General features: G+C 34.1%; 1 protein-coding gene across 10 annotated transcripts in view; it reads left to right on the forward strand.

Annotated features, from left to right (window-relative positions):
* Window positions 1-15,421, forward strand: part of LOC111087846 — a 229,712-nt gene that overhangs the window by 146,488 nt on the left and 67,803 nt on the right. For 9 of the 10 annotated variants that reach the window (XR_002612471.1, XR_002612477.1, XR_002612473.1 and 6 more), the window contains one exon: window positions 5,643-5,938. Coding sequence is in view for 2 of the 10 variants with exons in the window: in XM_022395993.1 (XP_022251701.1) it covers window positions 5,643-5,726 (84 nt within the window). In the remaining 8 variants the exon portion in view is untranslated. Of the gene's footprint in view, window positions 1-5,642; window positions 5,939-15,421 lie in introns of those variants that run through there. The other variant, XR_002612472.1, reaches the window with a different exon arrangement.

The raw sequence follows: 15,421 nt of genomic DNA on the forward strand, positions 1-15,421 counted from the left end.
TATATATATATATATATGTGTGTGTGTGTGTGTGTGTGTGTGTGTGTGTATGTGTGTGAGTGAATGTGTGCTTCAGTTGAGGTAAAGAGTAATCATAAAATTACAAAATTGGTCTTCCATTGCAATAATGTTATGTTATGGAGAAAATTATTTAAACATTTTGATGATATTAATCCCTCAAACATATAATTTGAAATTAATAGCAATCTTCACAAATTTAGTTTAGTTGTTTCGAATTTCGCGCAAAGTTACACAAGGGCTATCTGCGCTAGTTGTTCCTAATTTAGCAGTGTAAGACTAGAGGGAATGCAGCTAGTCAGCACCATATACAACTAATTCTTGGGCTACTCTTTTACCAACGAATAGTGGGATTGACCGTCACATTACAACACCCCCACGGCTGAAAGGGCGAGCATGTTCGGTGACATCAGATTGCGAGTCAAGAACCCTGACTACCAGGTCATGCCAGGCCTGTTACAAATCTGAATACGTACTATTACTTAAAACAGTTATTTTATATTTTCCAGTGTTCCAGGTCACGTGCTCAGTGATCTGAAATTTAATTTCCATCCTAGAGCGATTGTTTAATCTGACTTGTAATCTTAAAATTTTCATTTAATGACTGTCTTAATAATACGTCACAATTGTCATCCACTTGCAAATTACAATCTTATTCATTGTTATCTATATTTTCACGCATTCATCAGTTTAAAATATAATTAGGTTAATAGGCTGCTCTCGGAAAATCACAGTGTGGTACTTGTTTTTGTCCAAGTTGTATAGTTTCAACGTAACACGTGTTTTATTTCATCCCCCAAAAATAGCAGTTTTTCCCTGTATGCCACTCATTCTCACTGAAATTACGTTTAATATTATATACGGCTTCTAAACATTTCGTACTCTTGATCTGATTTGTTACTTTGCATGTGGTACTTTTTACAGTATTAGATTTAAAAGCCTATTTAAAAACTTCCTATTTTGAAGTTTAATTATCTGATAAATCGGTTAATTTTACTCTTTCGACGAACAATGTTACTTCTTTTAATTTTGTCATTCTTCTATAAATAATATAATTAAGCTTTTTAGGTGATAATTGAAACTGCTATGTTCTACGTTGAGATACCTGTTAAACAGTGATCACACAGCCTGTACGTTAAAACAAAATATTTTCACTGCCAAAGCCAACCATTATCTCTATTTGTTAAAAATCATCTCCATTAACACACTTTTTATTAACCAGCTGAGTGAAAACGATCTTAGTATTGTTTTATCATTGTAATATTCCATAATATTTGAAAACTAAAAAAAGAAAAATAACTGATCATTTTGATGCTTCATTTAATGGTACACCCAGTTCAGTGGTCAGATTGAAGGGGAACATCGTACTAATTATCCCTGTGTCGAAATGATCTGTATCAACCATTGATAAAGTTGATGTTTAATTTGTTCTTGATGTTCGTTTAATGTAAAGGTATCGTCAGATCTCAATTCTAATCTAATTGTGACTTTTCCATGAGATAATGAAATTCACGGTATATTTATATACACGAGAGTACCAATACAAAGTACACTTATTTTATCATTTATGAAGTTTCCTTTGTTAAGTAGATACACTCTTCCAGTTACGGTGATATTAGTTTGTGCAAAATAACATGGATACATTTTGGTATCATGAAATACCATGGTCCTTTTACGGAACAAACTTAAAAATAAAATCCAAAATTTTCAGTCTTTCTTATGTTTCTAAATTTTCTCTACAAAATGCTATTTGTTTTTCTCATGATTATCTTTTATAATTTTAGTGTATTTACCATATATCAACATCCGTTGGGTTTACTTTATTACAGTACAATGAAACATCATCCAGAAAAGTTATTATGCTTCATCAGTGTCTATTGCTTGTTAGTTGAAACCGTACTTTGAAAACTTGCGTCTCTTACACTCGATATGAACCTGCTTATTTTATAAAGAGGATTGATCCTTCAAGATCCACTAATAGAAGATTATTCTAAAAGGTTTATCAGATTAAGACTTGTTTTACATTAAGTAATCTCTCCTACTAATATTTAAGTGCTGGTCGTGTTTAATCGAGAATTTTTTTTTACAGCAGTTAAATTTGTGTGTTTTAGCGTAAAGCCTCACTGGGCTATTTACTATGTCTTTAGCGTTGTAAGACAGTAAACTTACCGCTTACCCATAGGGTTAAATAAAAAGGTTAACTTCATCAAATTGAAAATTACAATTATGAATAACACATTTTAATAAACGAACTTTCACGAAACTTTATATTTTTGTCTCATGACATCTTCTAATGTTCTTCTTATTTGCTTATTTGTTCTTTCAGCGTATAATGAGCTGCATATGCTTTGTTCGCAGCATGGATTGAGCCACGATTTTTATGGTAAAAAGCTCTTAAGCTTACTCCTTAGTCATCGAGGAACGATTATCTTGTTTGTTCGGTTGTTTGTTTGTAATTAAGCACAAAGCTACACAATGAGCTATCTGTGCTCTGCCCACAACGGGTATCGAAACCCGGTTTCTAGCGTTGCGAGTCCGCAGACATATCGCTGTGCCATTGGGGGCTACCTTGTCTGATAGTTGTTTTTAACTATCTCCGTTAATACAGTGAAACATTACGATCGAATAAAGATACAATACAAGTTGGTCCGAGTTCCAAAATGTAAAATTTGGTCCTTCTTAATTTATTAAAGTAAAATATTCAAACTAACTCATCACAGTCTAAATCTACTAAAGTCTAAAGTACTAAATCTACTGCATAGATAATAATTTCTTTTAGGTAAAAAATATTCCTATCCTTACAAGTTCAAGAAAAATTAAGTTGTATCGTGTAGTATGCAGATCTATATAAATCTAGACAATTTAAAGGAATGTAAAACTGCAAATAACGACACAAATCCCTGCACGTTTATAACCCCACAAGTTCTTGAAAGTTTATAGAAATATACAAATTTTAATAGTGGTTTTTGTTGATCGGCATACATTTCAACAAATCAGAGACGCATAAAGTGTACGCGTTGTTATTAGATCAATATAAAAATCCTCAAGTCCAATAAATAGAAAAAATGAACGTATAATTCACTGAATTACACAAATCTACATATAAAAACTGAACGTATAGTTCATTGAATTACACAAATCTACACAAGTTAAAGAATTGTTAAATTGTTCATGTAATTTGTAGACAGAATCAGTTTTTCCAGTCAGTTAATATAACCTAAAGAAACGTAAAACTGTACAGGTATAAAAATAACCACAATTTAAAAACAACACAAGTTAAAGTTATATAAAACAGTAAGATTACTTTGTTGATAGACACACATTCCTACAAGTTAAAGAAAGGTATAACTCGGTAGATAGGCGTAATACTATTGAAGAACAAAGAATGTCATAAATAGCTGCAAGTCCAAGATATGTATAAAAGTAGACTGTAGATATATATATATATATATATATCAATCCTTCAGGGTGGAGGACAGCTGTATAGCTTGTTCTGGGCAGGGGGGGGGTACGGAAGCAAACTATTTTCTTATGAATCTTCGGTACACAAACACGGAAAATGACACCAATCACAGAGCAGCGGTCCAACAATCAAACTTACGTTCTTTATGTAATAGCTGTGTAATGCCCCCCCCCCAGTAGCACAGCGGCATGTCTGCGGATTTACAACGCTAGAAGCCAGGTTTCGATACCCGTGGTGGGTAGAGCACAGATAGCCCATTGTGTAGCTTTATGCTTAATTACAAACAAACAAAACCTTTGTGCTTAATAACAAACAAACAAGCTGTGTAATAACTCTACACGTCGTTTCGGTACAGTGATTGCGTATTTTACTTCTTAACAGAACAACCAAAGTTCGCATAATGTTGGTAGTGTTACTACGACTTTATCTGTTTGAAGTTTTTATTTCCCAGATTGAATGATAACTACATGATAGAAAAATGTAAGATTTATTTCGTAATCAAGCATACTATAAACGTATGCGGTCCATTTATAACGCTGTACAAAATTTATTTCATGTTATATAATCCAACAGAATGCACTCGTGTAAGCACCGGCGTAATGTATAACTGTGAAGCTCTGTGATTGCTCAGTTTCCGTTTTGTGGCCCGAATGTTACGATCGTGCTATACTAGCACTTTGCTTTCCCCTCTTATTGTATTTATTCCTTGCAGGAATTGACTCATACCAATGTAAACATAATAGATTTCTATTTACTACTAGTAATCAATTAAACTTTGATTTAGAAATAGGTTTTGTTTCTTACTAGCAACATATTACTTTCTTCCTTCGCCTCTTTCAGTTTATTTGTGTTCTCTCACATCTCTCGGTCTTCTTCTCTTCTTCTTTATTGAACTCCCGTCTTTTATATTCCTTTCGCAACCCCACACTGAATAGGTCCCTTTCTTTCTGACCTTTCATTTGTTTCCCGTATATCGGATTATAACGTTTCATAAGCATGTAGTCTCCATACTAACTGAACTTAGAAAGGCGGCCGCTATACCCGCTCACTCTAATCATTTTCTAAAGACTTAGAGTATTGTAATCCCCTGATTCCTTAGAGACTAACAAAAGGCCGGCCGCTTTCTCAGCTTCAACTGATGTTATCTTTCATCTAACTTCATAACACTGGACAACTTTGGACAACTACGCCAACGTGTTTGTTATTCACATGTATAAGACACAACAACTTACTACGTGGCTACCTCAGCCATTTCTGTGTGTACGACAATTTGAGTATGCATCCGCGTCCTTACTTTCGTAAATAAAGGAGTGTTTTGATGAATCATTCCACGTTCCGCGAAAAAAAGGAAAAGTATTTTATCAAAAACATCGCGAAATTTGTGAAAAAAGGGGTTTAGCACATCTGAAGTAGCCCATTAGGAAAGTCAGATTATATTTGTTTGTCTTGGAATTACGAAATAGAATTAGATAATATTTTGATGTACAAGACTATGTGCTTAGCAGATGAAAATTAACTAACGTTGAAGTGACTAAGTGTGCAGTTTTACAATTGTCACAAGTGTGTAAAACTATGTTCTTGGTTTTAATAATTTATACAAACTTAAGAGTGAAAGTAAAGAAGAATATATAACAATATGTCAACTATACTTTATCTGCCACAACCTGTACCGACGAAGCCTTTCGCCCTCTACCAGGGCTCATCAGTCCGGTTGGGATACGCCATACACATTAGTGGTTGAGAAGAAGTTTATGTTATAAAATTCCATGAGCAACAACTAAATGGTGTGAACTAGATTAAGTAAGTGAAATGTAATTTTTTATCAATTTTATATGAGTCATTTACAAATAAAAATTTGTGTAAGTGTTAATAACGCAACATTTTTGATTTATTCTAATATCCCTTATTTATTATTATTTATCTTTACTTAAATTAACTTTACTCAATATTCAGAAAAAAAGGACTAATTAACAAACTAGTGTTCTATGGTAGCATGCTTGCTGTTCACCGGACGTTCATTTAATCATATTGCTATAGTATCCAATTTACTAGATCTCTGTGATATGTTGCCGTGCAAGGTCTTGTGTCAATATACCGTATTCGTATTGTTGTGAGCTAAGTTTTTAATAATCTGATTTAGACGTTTTGTATTGTTTGGTAGAGGACGTTTTGGGATGACTTAGTGATGTTTCCTGTTGAGACCATTTCCAGAGTATTAGTGAATTCTTTCGGCCATACACCTTGAGAAAACTTGACAAGACAGCAGGCTAAGGTAAGGGGGGAAAAAGGCCATCCCATCTTTCTACCATAACCCATTGAAAAGAAAACAATCAAAACAGATTTGATGAAAATACAATTCAGATTTTGGAAATCACTAATTAATGAAATACTGCCTTATTGATCAAATTAAGATTGTATTTTGTGTTTTGCATACTTCAATATTGGTTCAACGATTATAATTTTGTTGACTAACTGAATAACACGTGTTTTTATATCACAATATTTGTTTTAACTAAGTCCCGAGTTTCTAGAAAATTCGAGACGTCACGTAAAGTCTAGGTATTAAGAAAGTTTCTAGGCGTCACACGTCATCACTACGTCTTGCCAAAACTCCTTCTAACAAATGACAGAAGACGTCTAAATTAAGATATTAAAAACATAGCTCACAACACTGCCCTTCCATGAATTGTGAAGTCCTCTGTACAATCCTAATACACAAATAAAACAGTGCAGTATACTTCTTTAATTAATAAAACAAAAACACTTTTTACAGTTAACGTCATTAATATTCATACACCTAACTTTAATTAGTTGATCAGCCAATGAATTAGTAAGTCATTTCATTGTCGCACATGTTTTTGAGTTTGTGCTGTAGATACGATTAGCAATTTATTAAGGAAGTGGCTGTTGAGTTTCATTTGCGAGTTACGCCTATCGCTTGGTTATAGTTACTTTATGAAACGTGTAAGTTGTAAAAATTACAACTGAAGAAATTAATCGCTTTACTTCTCGTTAAGTGGACTGGACTTAATCAAACAGAACCTGTCCAACAATATAAACCGTCACAACGGTAAGGGATACCCGAATGTTTTACTTTACCATGATAGCTATATTGTAAGTCATGTTAGTATATAAGAAATAATGCTTTAAAGTATTGATATTACACGTGTATAGCGCAATCTTTTAACAGAAAGTTTATAACATATCACTAGTAAGAAAATGTGGACTCCTTGTTTCCTTCCTTTAGGAGTAAAACTTCCTCGTCTTCTTATTTTTGCAGAAAGAGAGGATATCTTCAAGGCGCAAGCTACACAACAATATTACTAATACATTTGCTTGGAAATCTCGAGTAAAGAATCGATCAAGTTTTCTGTGTGTGTGTGTGTGTGTGTGTGTGTGTGAAGAGGGGGGAGGGCAAACAAAAGACTTGCCCCAAGCTCAAGGATTTCTATGGGTGGCTCTGGACACAAATACCCGAAAGTTAGATCTATCCAAGACTGCACACATTTATTTGTTTGTTTGGTTGTATAATTTTCTTTCCAAGCTACACTAGGGGTATCAAAGCATAAACGGATCTTATTTTAAGTTGACAAATTAGAGGGAAGGAACTTAACAGTACCCATCGCCAACTCTTCGACTACTCGTATCTGTCCGAATAGTGGGCACAACCTCGCTCCCAAAGTGCAAACTGCGTTCTTGCAGCAAAGGGGACGCGAACCACGAATCCTCGGATTAACATTCTGCGGACGCTAGCTACTAATTAATTCCCATAAGATATATAAATGATAAACTATACACGAAGATTATTGCCAGACACAACATCCCGTGATTAAAAATCTATATAAGTATATATATAAATTTCTGTTAGTGAAGAGCAAAATAATCCCTGGAAGTAAATTAATATATATATAAAACCGGCTTATAGACACAATCCCTGTCAGTTAAAAAAGCATACAACACTGTAGGTGTAGACACAACATTACGAAAGTTCAACCCGGCACAATTCCTTGAGAGTTAAATATATCTAAAGACGTATACGTAATTTCCAGCAAGTCAAAGAAATAAAAAACGTTAAATGCAGATAAAAATCACAACAACACGCAAGTTAAAAACGGCACAAATCCTTAAGATAAAGAAGTGTCAAACTCTAGTACCTTCAAATCGAGGAAATGCAAAACTGTGCGAGTTGTTTGTAGATATATAGACACAAATATCTGTAAGTTAACGTAATGTACAACTGTACATGCACTTTAGATCCCAACATGAATACAACAAATTAATGTGCCTGTAGTTTGAGGATAAAGAGAAATCCTCCTTAAAATTTTTGAACTGTTAAGAAACTGTAAAACCAGAAGATTTATTTGTGGATAGCCACAAGTTTTGATTCTCTGTCTGTTTGTAGTTAAACATAAAGTTACAAAATGGGCTATCTGTGCTCTGCCCACCACGGATATCAAAACCCGGTTTCTAGCGTTGTATATCCGCAGACATGCCGCTGTGCCACTGGGGGAATCGTGGATTCTCCCCTGTTACAAGACGCCGCATTTTGCTTACTATAGTTGGGGGTACAACTTGTAGCATGTCTCTTAACTGGATGGTTTCCCAAGTTGTTCCACACTCCTTTGTTTTCCAATGCCATTAAGTATAAAGAGTATCCCCGTTTTGGAAATTCCAAATCCGCGATCTCACCACATCTTTATGTTTTGGGTGTATAGATATTTTGTGTCGGAAAAGGCTGTAATATACCCTTCCCAAAAACGATCCATTTTCAGTGGTATCAAACTACTTTCGAAACGCCAAACGGCTGTGGTTTTCATGTGATTTGCTTATTCGAAATCGTTTTAATGTAACGTACACTTTTTAAATTCCTTTAACTTATGTCGAACAACAAAAAAAAATACAGTATACGTGATCCAGGCAACATTATGAAGTATAATCAGGAAGTATATCCGTTTGGAAAAGCGACACAAGTTACTTTCACGACATATCCGTTCAACCATCGGATACATCAAGTAGCTGGAAAATAAAATGGGTATTCATGCTAGTACATATGAAGACATTCCCATCAAGTCGTCAGATGCAGCGCCTATGAATTTCTGTGCGATCGGAATGTTGAAACGGGCGCTGGAAAACCGGTGTTCTCAATAAATAGATTACGGAAAGCAGCACAAATGGGGGCGCACTTTGGACATGATACCCTCACGATGGAGCCTTTAGCAATGGAAACTACGATGCAGGTCGTCAGATAGAGGACGACCAGACGTGGTGGCATGGACTGTAACGACATGGTGAGATTTCAAAGTCATTTTAATATAACGTACTCAACCTCTGTCTTTGCATATATATACACATATATTCTCACGTGAAAGTGTGAAATGTACATGTAGTTTGTGGATAGTCTCACACATATACACGAATTTAAAACTTCAAAACCGTATTGAAATGTAAAATTATGCGGTAGGTACCTGTATCAATCCACAAACCATACGAACAATTCAATTCATCCAGTAAACAGTCTTAGTTCAATCTCTTAATACTTTAAACTCTATATCCCCAGTGGCTGACTGAGCATTATGTGGTTTGTGTAAGGATAAACGATAAAGATGGATTTCGATATTCAGATGGTACTTGTATCAAAAGGTTTCATTTTATAGTTTATTAGGAAATTATTTCTATAAATACATTCTTAAATCACAGTAAAATGGAGATTTATTTCTGTAGCTGACAGGTCGACTTGTTTACACTCATCGATAAGTAAAGTGGTGATGTTTCAATGACAATTGTCGACTTGTTTACACTCATCGATAAATAAAGTAGTGATGTTTCAATGACAACTGTCGACTTGTTTACACTCATCGATAAATAAAGTAGTGATGTTTCAATGACAATTGGACTCTGCCGTTTTAAAAGTGCTTGTGCACAAGGTGATTCGTGCACAACAGAAAGAAAAATATTTCGTTAGCTCAAATTAATAAAGACAATTTATATTTGTTACGCACAAAGCTATCTGTGCTGTGCCAACCGCGTGTATTGAACCTCGAGTTTTAGCGTTATAAACCCTCAGACGTTCTGCTAAGCCACCAGAGGGGCAGAAAGAATTTTGTTCGTTTGTTTGAAGTTAAGCACAAAGCTACAGAATGGGCTATCTGTGCTCTGCCCACCGCGAATATCGAAACTCGGTTTCTAGCGTTGTAAATCTGCAGACATACTGCTGTGACACTGGAGGGGGTGAGCAGAAAGAAAGTATAATTACTGATATCTGTAAGCATGAAACGTGGAAGCTGAGCAAAATAAGTTAGATTATAGGGTTTGAAAAGCTCACTAAATTTATAATGTTGTTAGCATTTTAAATCATAGATCAAGGAAGTATAACTCACAATTATTTTTATCCCGCTAATGAAAAATGTGAAATGTTTGACTTTTACACATCTTATCGTCCAAAGCATCTTTAATTGACATTTCAGTTACGTTTAGAATAACTCTCTGGGTTTTATGCTAAGTAGAAGTTGGTCCTGTTTGGGTTAAACATTTCAAACTTAAACTCAGATTTAATTCTAGACTATATACACCATCAATGCTTCGAATGGTAACTGTGGCTCAAACATCTTATACAACAAGTCTGTTTGGTCACGTGCGTGGCTTAAGACACGACAGCATGTAACGAGCTGACTGACCATTAGAATGAGCTCCATAAGCTACACTAACTGCCACATTACCACCTTACCGCCATAGCCGCACCGAGAACTGCCCATTTTTTTTGTACAACAGCTTCACCGTCAACCTACTACCTCGGACCTGTCACTGGCCATGGCAATCAGCAACCAACATTAGCGCTGAATGTGCAGTTTAGAGATTTTATATTAGTGGTTAGATTGGTGTGGCGTGCCGTAATTCCCCTTAAACACGAGGTTTCTCTCCCAGAGGAACTTGGATTTCATTAGGAAATATAAAAATGGGCTAGCGGCATGCTACGACTAATTTAGTCTCAACAACATCTAGAAGAAGTGAATATTTTGTCACATTTTCATAAGGCTGTAAAAAAAAAACAAACACACACACACACACGCGCGCACAGACTCAACTATGAATTATTGCTTGTCTAGAATAAACAAAATATCATATTGATATAATCTGATGTAAAATATACCACACATTTAAATAACAAATTTACTTTTGTACAGATTTGTGCAGCATATCTTTCATTTCTTGAAAAGTTCATCATCTTAGATATGTTGAAACAATAAAGCTATTTAAAATTATAGAATTGTTGGAGTATATTTTAATTGTTACAAAAACAACTTTTATTTTATACGGAACAGTATCATAGTTAAAAGCCTAAAATTTCAGCCATAGATTTTCAGAGAAAATCATTGTTTCGTTTAATACTGATAAATAACTGATGGAAACATCTAAGCAGTGATTCATCAGTAAATTGTTTTTTTTTTGTCACTACGATAAAAAACACATTACAATTCATTGTTATTTTGTCTTTGTGTATATGACTGCTAAGTGGAACTGTATTGTGAACATTGACTGATAGTGCGATCATACATAAGTGAAGCTAGTGAAAATATACAAGTTAATATTACCCCATGAATTGGACGTGGCGGGAAAAGGGTATGTTAATCTAAAATGCGGACAATGGACAAAATTTAACATATTGTAAGTAATGCAACAACAATGTAACACGGGTTATTACCTAAGATTCAGTAACAGTGCAAACAAAATAACAATTCCTGAGAGAGAGAGGAGGGGAAGAGGTCCACGCTGAACCTGACCCTCCCTGGTCCAAAACATGGAACGAATCCAGATGAAGAAGAAGAATCACGTACATAAATATTTACAGATAGATAAGACATGTACAAAGAAAGCTAGACGAACTGACAGAGGAGAGATTTAGGATGAGGTCTAGATTGATAGGTAGTTATGTGATTAGATATACATAGGAAGACGGATAGCAGAAAAGAACATACAGATACCAAATGTATCTGAAGACGAACTTTCTTTTTTCTACCACAATATCTAAATATTACTGGAACCATTTTACTCAGGCAATGGCAACACCGTACTTTTAATAAAAGTTTTAACGGCGACAACACCGTACTTTTAATAAAAGTTTTAACGGCGACAACACCGTACTTTTAATAAAAGTTTTAACGGCTACAACACCGTACTTATAATAAAAGTTTTAACGGCGACAACAGTTTTCGACATTGTGCCCCAGCTATGAGCGGGAAAAACAAAGGCTATAACGAGGTAGAAATATGAAGATAAAGAAAAAGTCGTGTTTTAAGTTAGAAGGCGGGAAAGCTTCTTTATCAGCGTTTAATGTCACGAGTTTCGAACTTTGCTATAATTTATTCACTAAATTGTTCTCGCCCGTAAACGTTACCCTCATCTTCGCACTAAAGGTATTTTCGGTATACAAACGATAAAGGTTTTTTTTTGGATATATATATATATGTTTAGCCAAACAAAACTGCTCTGAATTATAGGCCAGTTAATTATGCATCTCCACAAAGCATTGATAACCAAAATGATAACATCAACTATTCAAAGTGTATATAAGTTATATTTCCAAAGATAAATCTTTCTACTAATGATGATACTTTTTTAATCTCTAATGAGTGATACTAGGTACTAATATCAAAATAACTTCCACTGATGACTGTATATTTTCCTATCTTCTACGTTTTATGTAAAATGGCTATGAATAGTAACTTTTGCTCAGTGCCATTATCCGTGTAAGCTAAAAGCGAAACTGTATATTTATATTTGTGAATGAAATATTTCAGTTTAATTTACAAAGCATTTACAAGAAAAAGAACTTGTAAGCAAAAGCAGTGAGTAACAAAGTTGACAATTTTATATGGACTAATATGCACTAATACCTGTGTAAGGCTACTAAAGCAGATATGATTTTTTAATACTAACACTCTTTGGCTACAATAACACAATAATAAAGCTGTTTTAATTATTTAATTAGAACATTCCAACACACACATTGATTTTAATCTTTAGTATGTATGTATATACAGACGCACATTAAAAATAGTTATATTTTTTACAGTTCATCATTCAAAGTCAGCTCTTGATGTACAGAAAATAAGAGTGCTAACGCAGAATTCTTTAGCTGTGAAAGCTTCTATCAGGAGGCTGAGGACTAGCTTTTAGCTGACGAGAAAGTATTACTACAAGAAGATTAAACATTACGATATCATAGTTTGTATCAATATTTCTTTTTTATATATACTCACGGTGAATTGGACTTTTATACACGCGAATATGTAAGTAAGAGACATTTAAAAGAAGACAGTTATTTAAATCTTCCTGTTCATAACAGCAACACAGTGTGACGTTTTTTTAATTAACTTACGGTTATATACAGTTCTATGTGTGTAACTGTAACATCATCAACTTTTATTTATTTATTTTTTTCTAATGTCGAAACGCTTATCAAGGCAAAAAATTCGAGATATCAAATTAAAGGTAAAATTGATATGATAATTACTTTGAGCAAATTTGTACGGTCTATAGCTTATCATATTGTACTTGATATTATTAGTTTATTGCTATATTTACATAACTGTTCCATAGCATGCGTTGCATCTGAAGCGAAAATTGTTTAAAATGTAATTTTCCTAGAAACAGAACAGTAGTTGCATGTATACAGCTCAGGATTCGTTTGTAATAATATTTACTTATGCCATGTCGTACCAGGAGCGCATGTTTAAATTCTAAGTACGCGATATCGAGACATTGAGTAATAAAAGTAGGTGTAGTACAACAAGTAGAAAATAGTACTATGTGGGTTTTTAACAGGAAAGAACTTGAACAGTTTAGTATAGCATGATGCAGTTTATAATCCAGGACACAATATACAAAAAATAATAATATTAATAATAGAACGATAATTCTATAATTCTACACAAGGTATCGCAGAAGACATTAATTGAATTTTCCAATAGTATTGAAAGGAAAAAAATCAGATAAAGATATATATATACACACATGTATTTATATCAACAAGAAAGTTAAAGAAATAGAGTATATAATACGGTAGTCTTCTCAAACTAACAGCTAACAATTGAATATTTAGAAGGCCACGCACTGCAAGCATTTTATAACATTATTTAAAACCCTCTTGTACTTGGGTGAAGCTTTCTTTCTGTAATTTTCAAGGTTTTTTTTTAACAAATCATCACGACGAGCTTGGATGAAACTTCTGACTAAGAAAAATTGACAAGTACGCGCCCTGAGGTCTGAAGCGAGCAAGATACGTAGCGTGTCGAGCGTATCATCATTTGTCCTGTCAAATTTGCGGCTCTGGCAAGTGTGTCACAACTGTATCGATGTTATTTCCCATAATGTCTCGCTTCGATGGCTGTTTGGTAAACGTTGTGAACAATTTATTAGTCTTCCTATATTTTCAGCCACAATAAGAACAGTAAAACGATCAACCATCACGTGCCCCTGTTTGAGGCCGTAGGTTCAAAAGTTTCTGGTGAGTATCTACTTATTTCGTACGTTTTTGGAGAAGAAATGCAAAACTTATTAGTCTTCCTATATTTTCAGCCACAATAAGAACAGTAAAACGATCAACCATCACGCGCCCCTGTTTGAGGCCGTAGGTTCAAAAGTTTCTAGGTGAGTATCTACATATTTCGTACGTTTTTTGGAGAAGAAATGCAAAATTTATTAGTCTTCCTATATTTTCAGCCACAATAAGAACAGTAAAACGATCAACCACCATGTGCCTCTGTTTGAGGCCGTAGGTTCAAACGTTTCTGGGGAATATCTATATATTTCGTAAGTATTTTTGGTGTAGAAATGCAAATTATACAACTCTGGGTTTCTAGGGTAATTAGCATACATCATAATTTAAGTAAAACTCTAACTAAATAATACCTTTTTTTTTTTACTACTACTTGTATGGGGATTTTGAGGTAAATTGAAACTTGCATTGTTCTAACAGTAGTAGATTTTAAACTAGCTGCTAGACAGCTTACGATATATTTTCTTTCAAATATAGGTATGTAACCATCATTTTTTTTGCGACAAGTACAACTGTCTTCTCACAACTTGCTACAAACAGACGGTAAATAATAAGTTTAGACGTGGTAGTTTATGTGCTTGAATCCACAGCTGTTTTTAATGCTCCCACTTCCCAAACGTGAGACTGGCGAACAGATGATGCACCTATCTCTATGTGTATCCCATGTATTGGTTACTTCTTTCACCAGGACACGTTTTACCCTTCCCACAATATAGTTGGTACCTTCATTTAACAAGTCTGTATTTAAAGTGCGGCACTTTTCGTTTATAGCCTTGTTGACTGAAAAGATGTTTAATCTATCATTTAAGGTAAGAAAAAAAAATATTTCCTTGTTTTAAAATTAACACAACTGTGACATGGTCAATATCTATAGTATACAGCAGTGTCAGCAACAAAAAGATTTCAAATTTCACGACCTCTCTGATAACTATGAAACATTCAAGGGATTCTAGGATGTTGCCCCAGAATAATTCTAAAACATCTTGCTTTATTCATTTTCGCACTCGTTTTTACAAGTTTAAATCGATTAAATTTACTCCCTTTGCTACTGCATATAAGTGACGCACACACATGCAGTGTCCCACTGGCTAACTAACGTTGTACTTGGCGTGGGCATCTTTGCTAGTATACGTAAAACAGTTTCGTTTAAAAAGACCATTTAGAACTAAAAATAAATCATTTGTTTTTTTAAAAAACTGACGCTTAAATTTAGCATTTACATTTTATCACAAAAAATTGTGGAGAAAAGTAAGGAAATATTTTTAGTAAAAATTTTAAAATTTTCAAGTGAGACTATGTAATTCACATAAAATATATTAAAGAAGCAAAGGCATTTCACACATCACTAATGTACTTAATAAAATTGGTAATAATTATTTAATGAC

This window comes from Limulus polyphemus, unplaced genomic scaffold (assembly GCF_000517525.1).
Source record: "Limulus polyphemus unplaced genomic scaffold, Limulus_polyphemus-2.1.2 Scaffold78, whole genome shotgun sequence".
Taxonomy (NCBI): domain Eukaryota; kingdom Metazoa; phylum Arthropoda; class Merostomata; order Xiphosura; family Limulidae; genus Limulus; species Limulus polyphemus.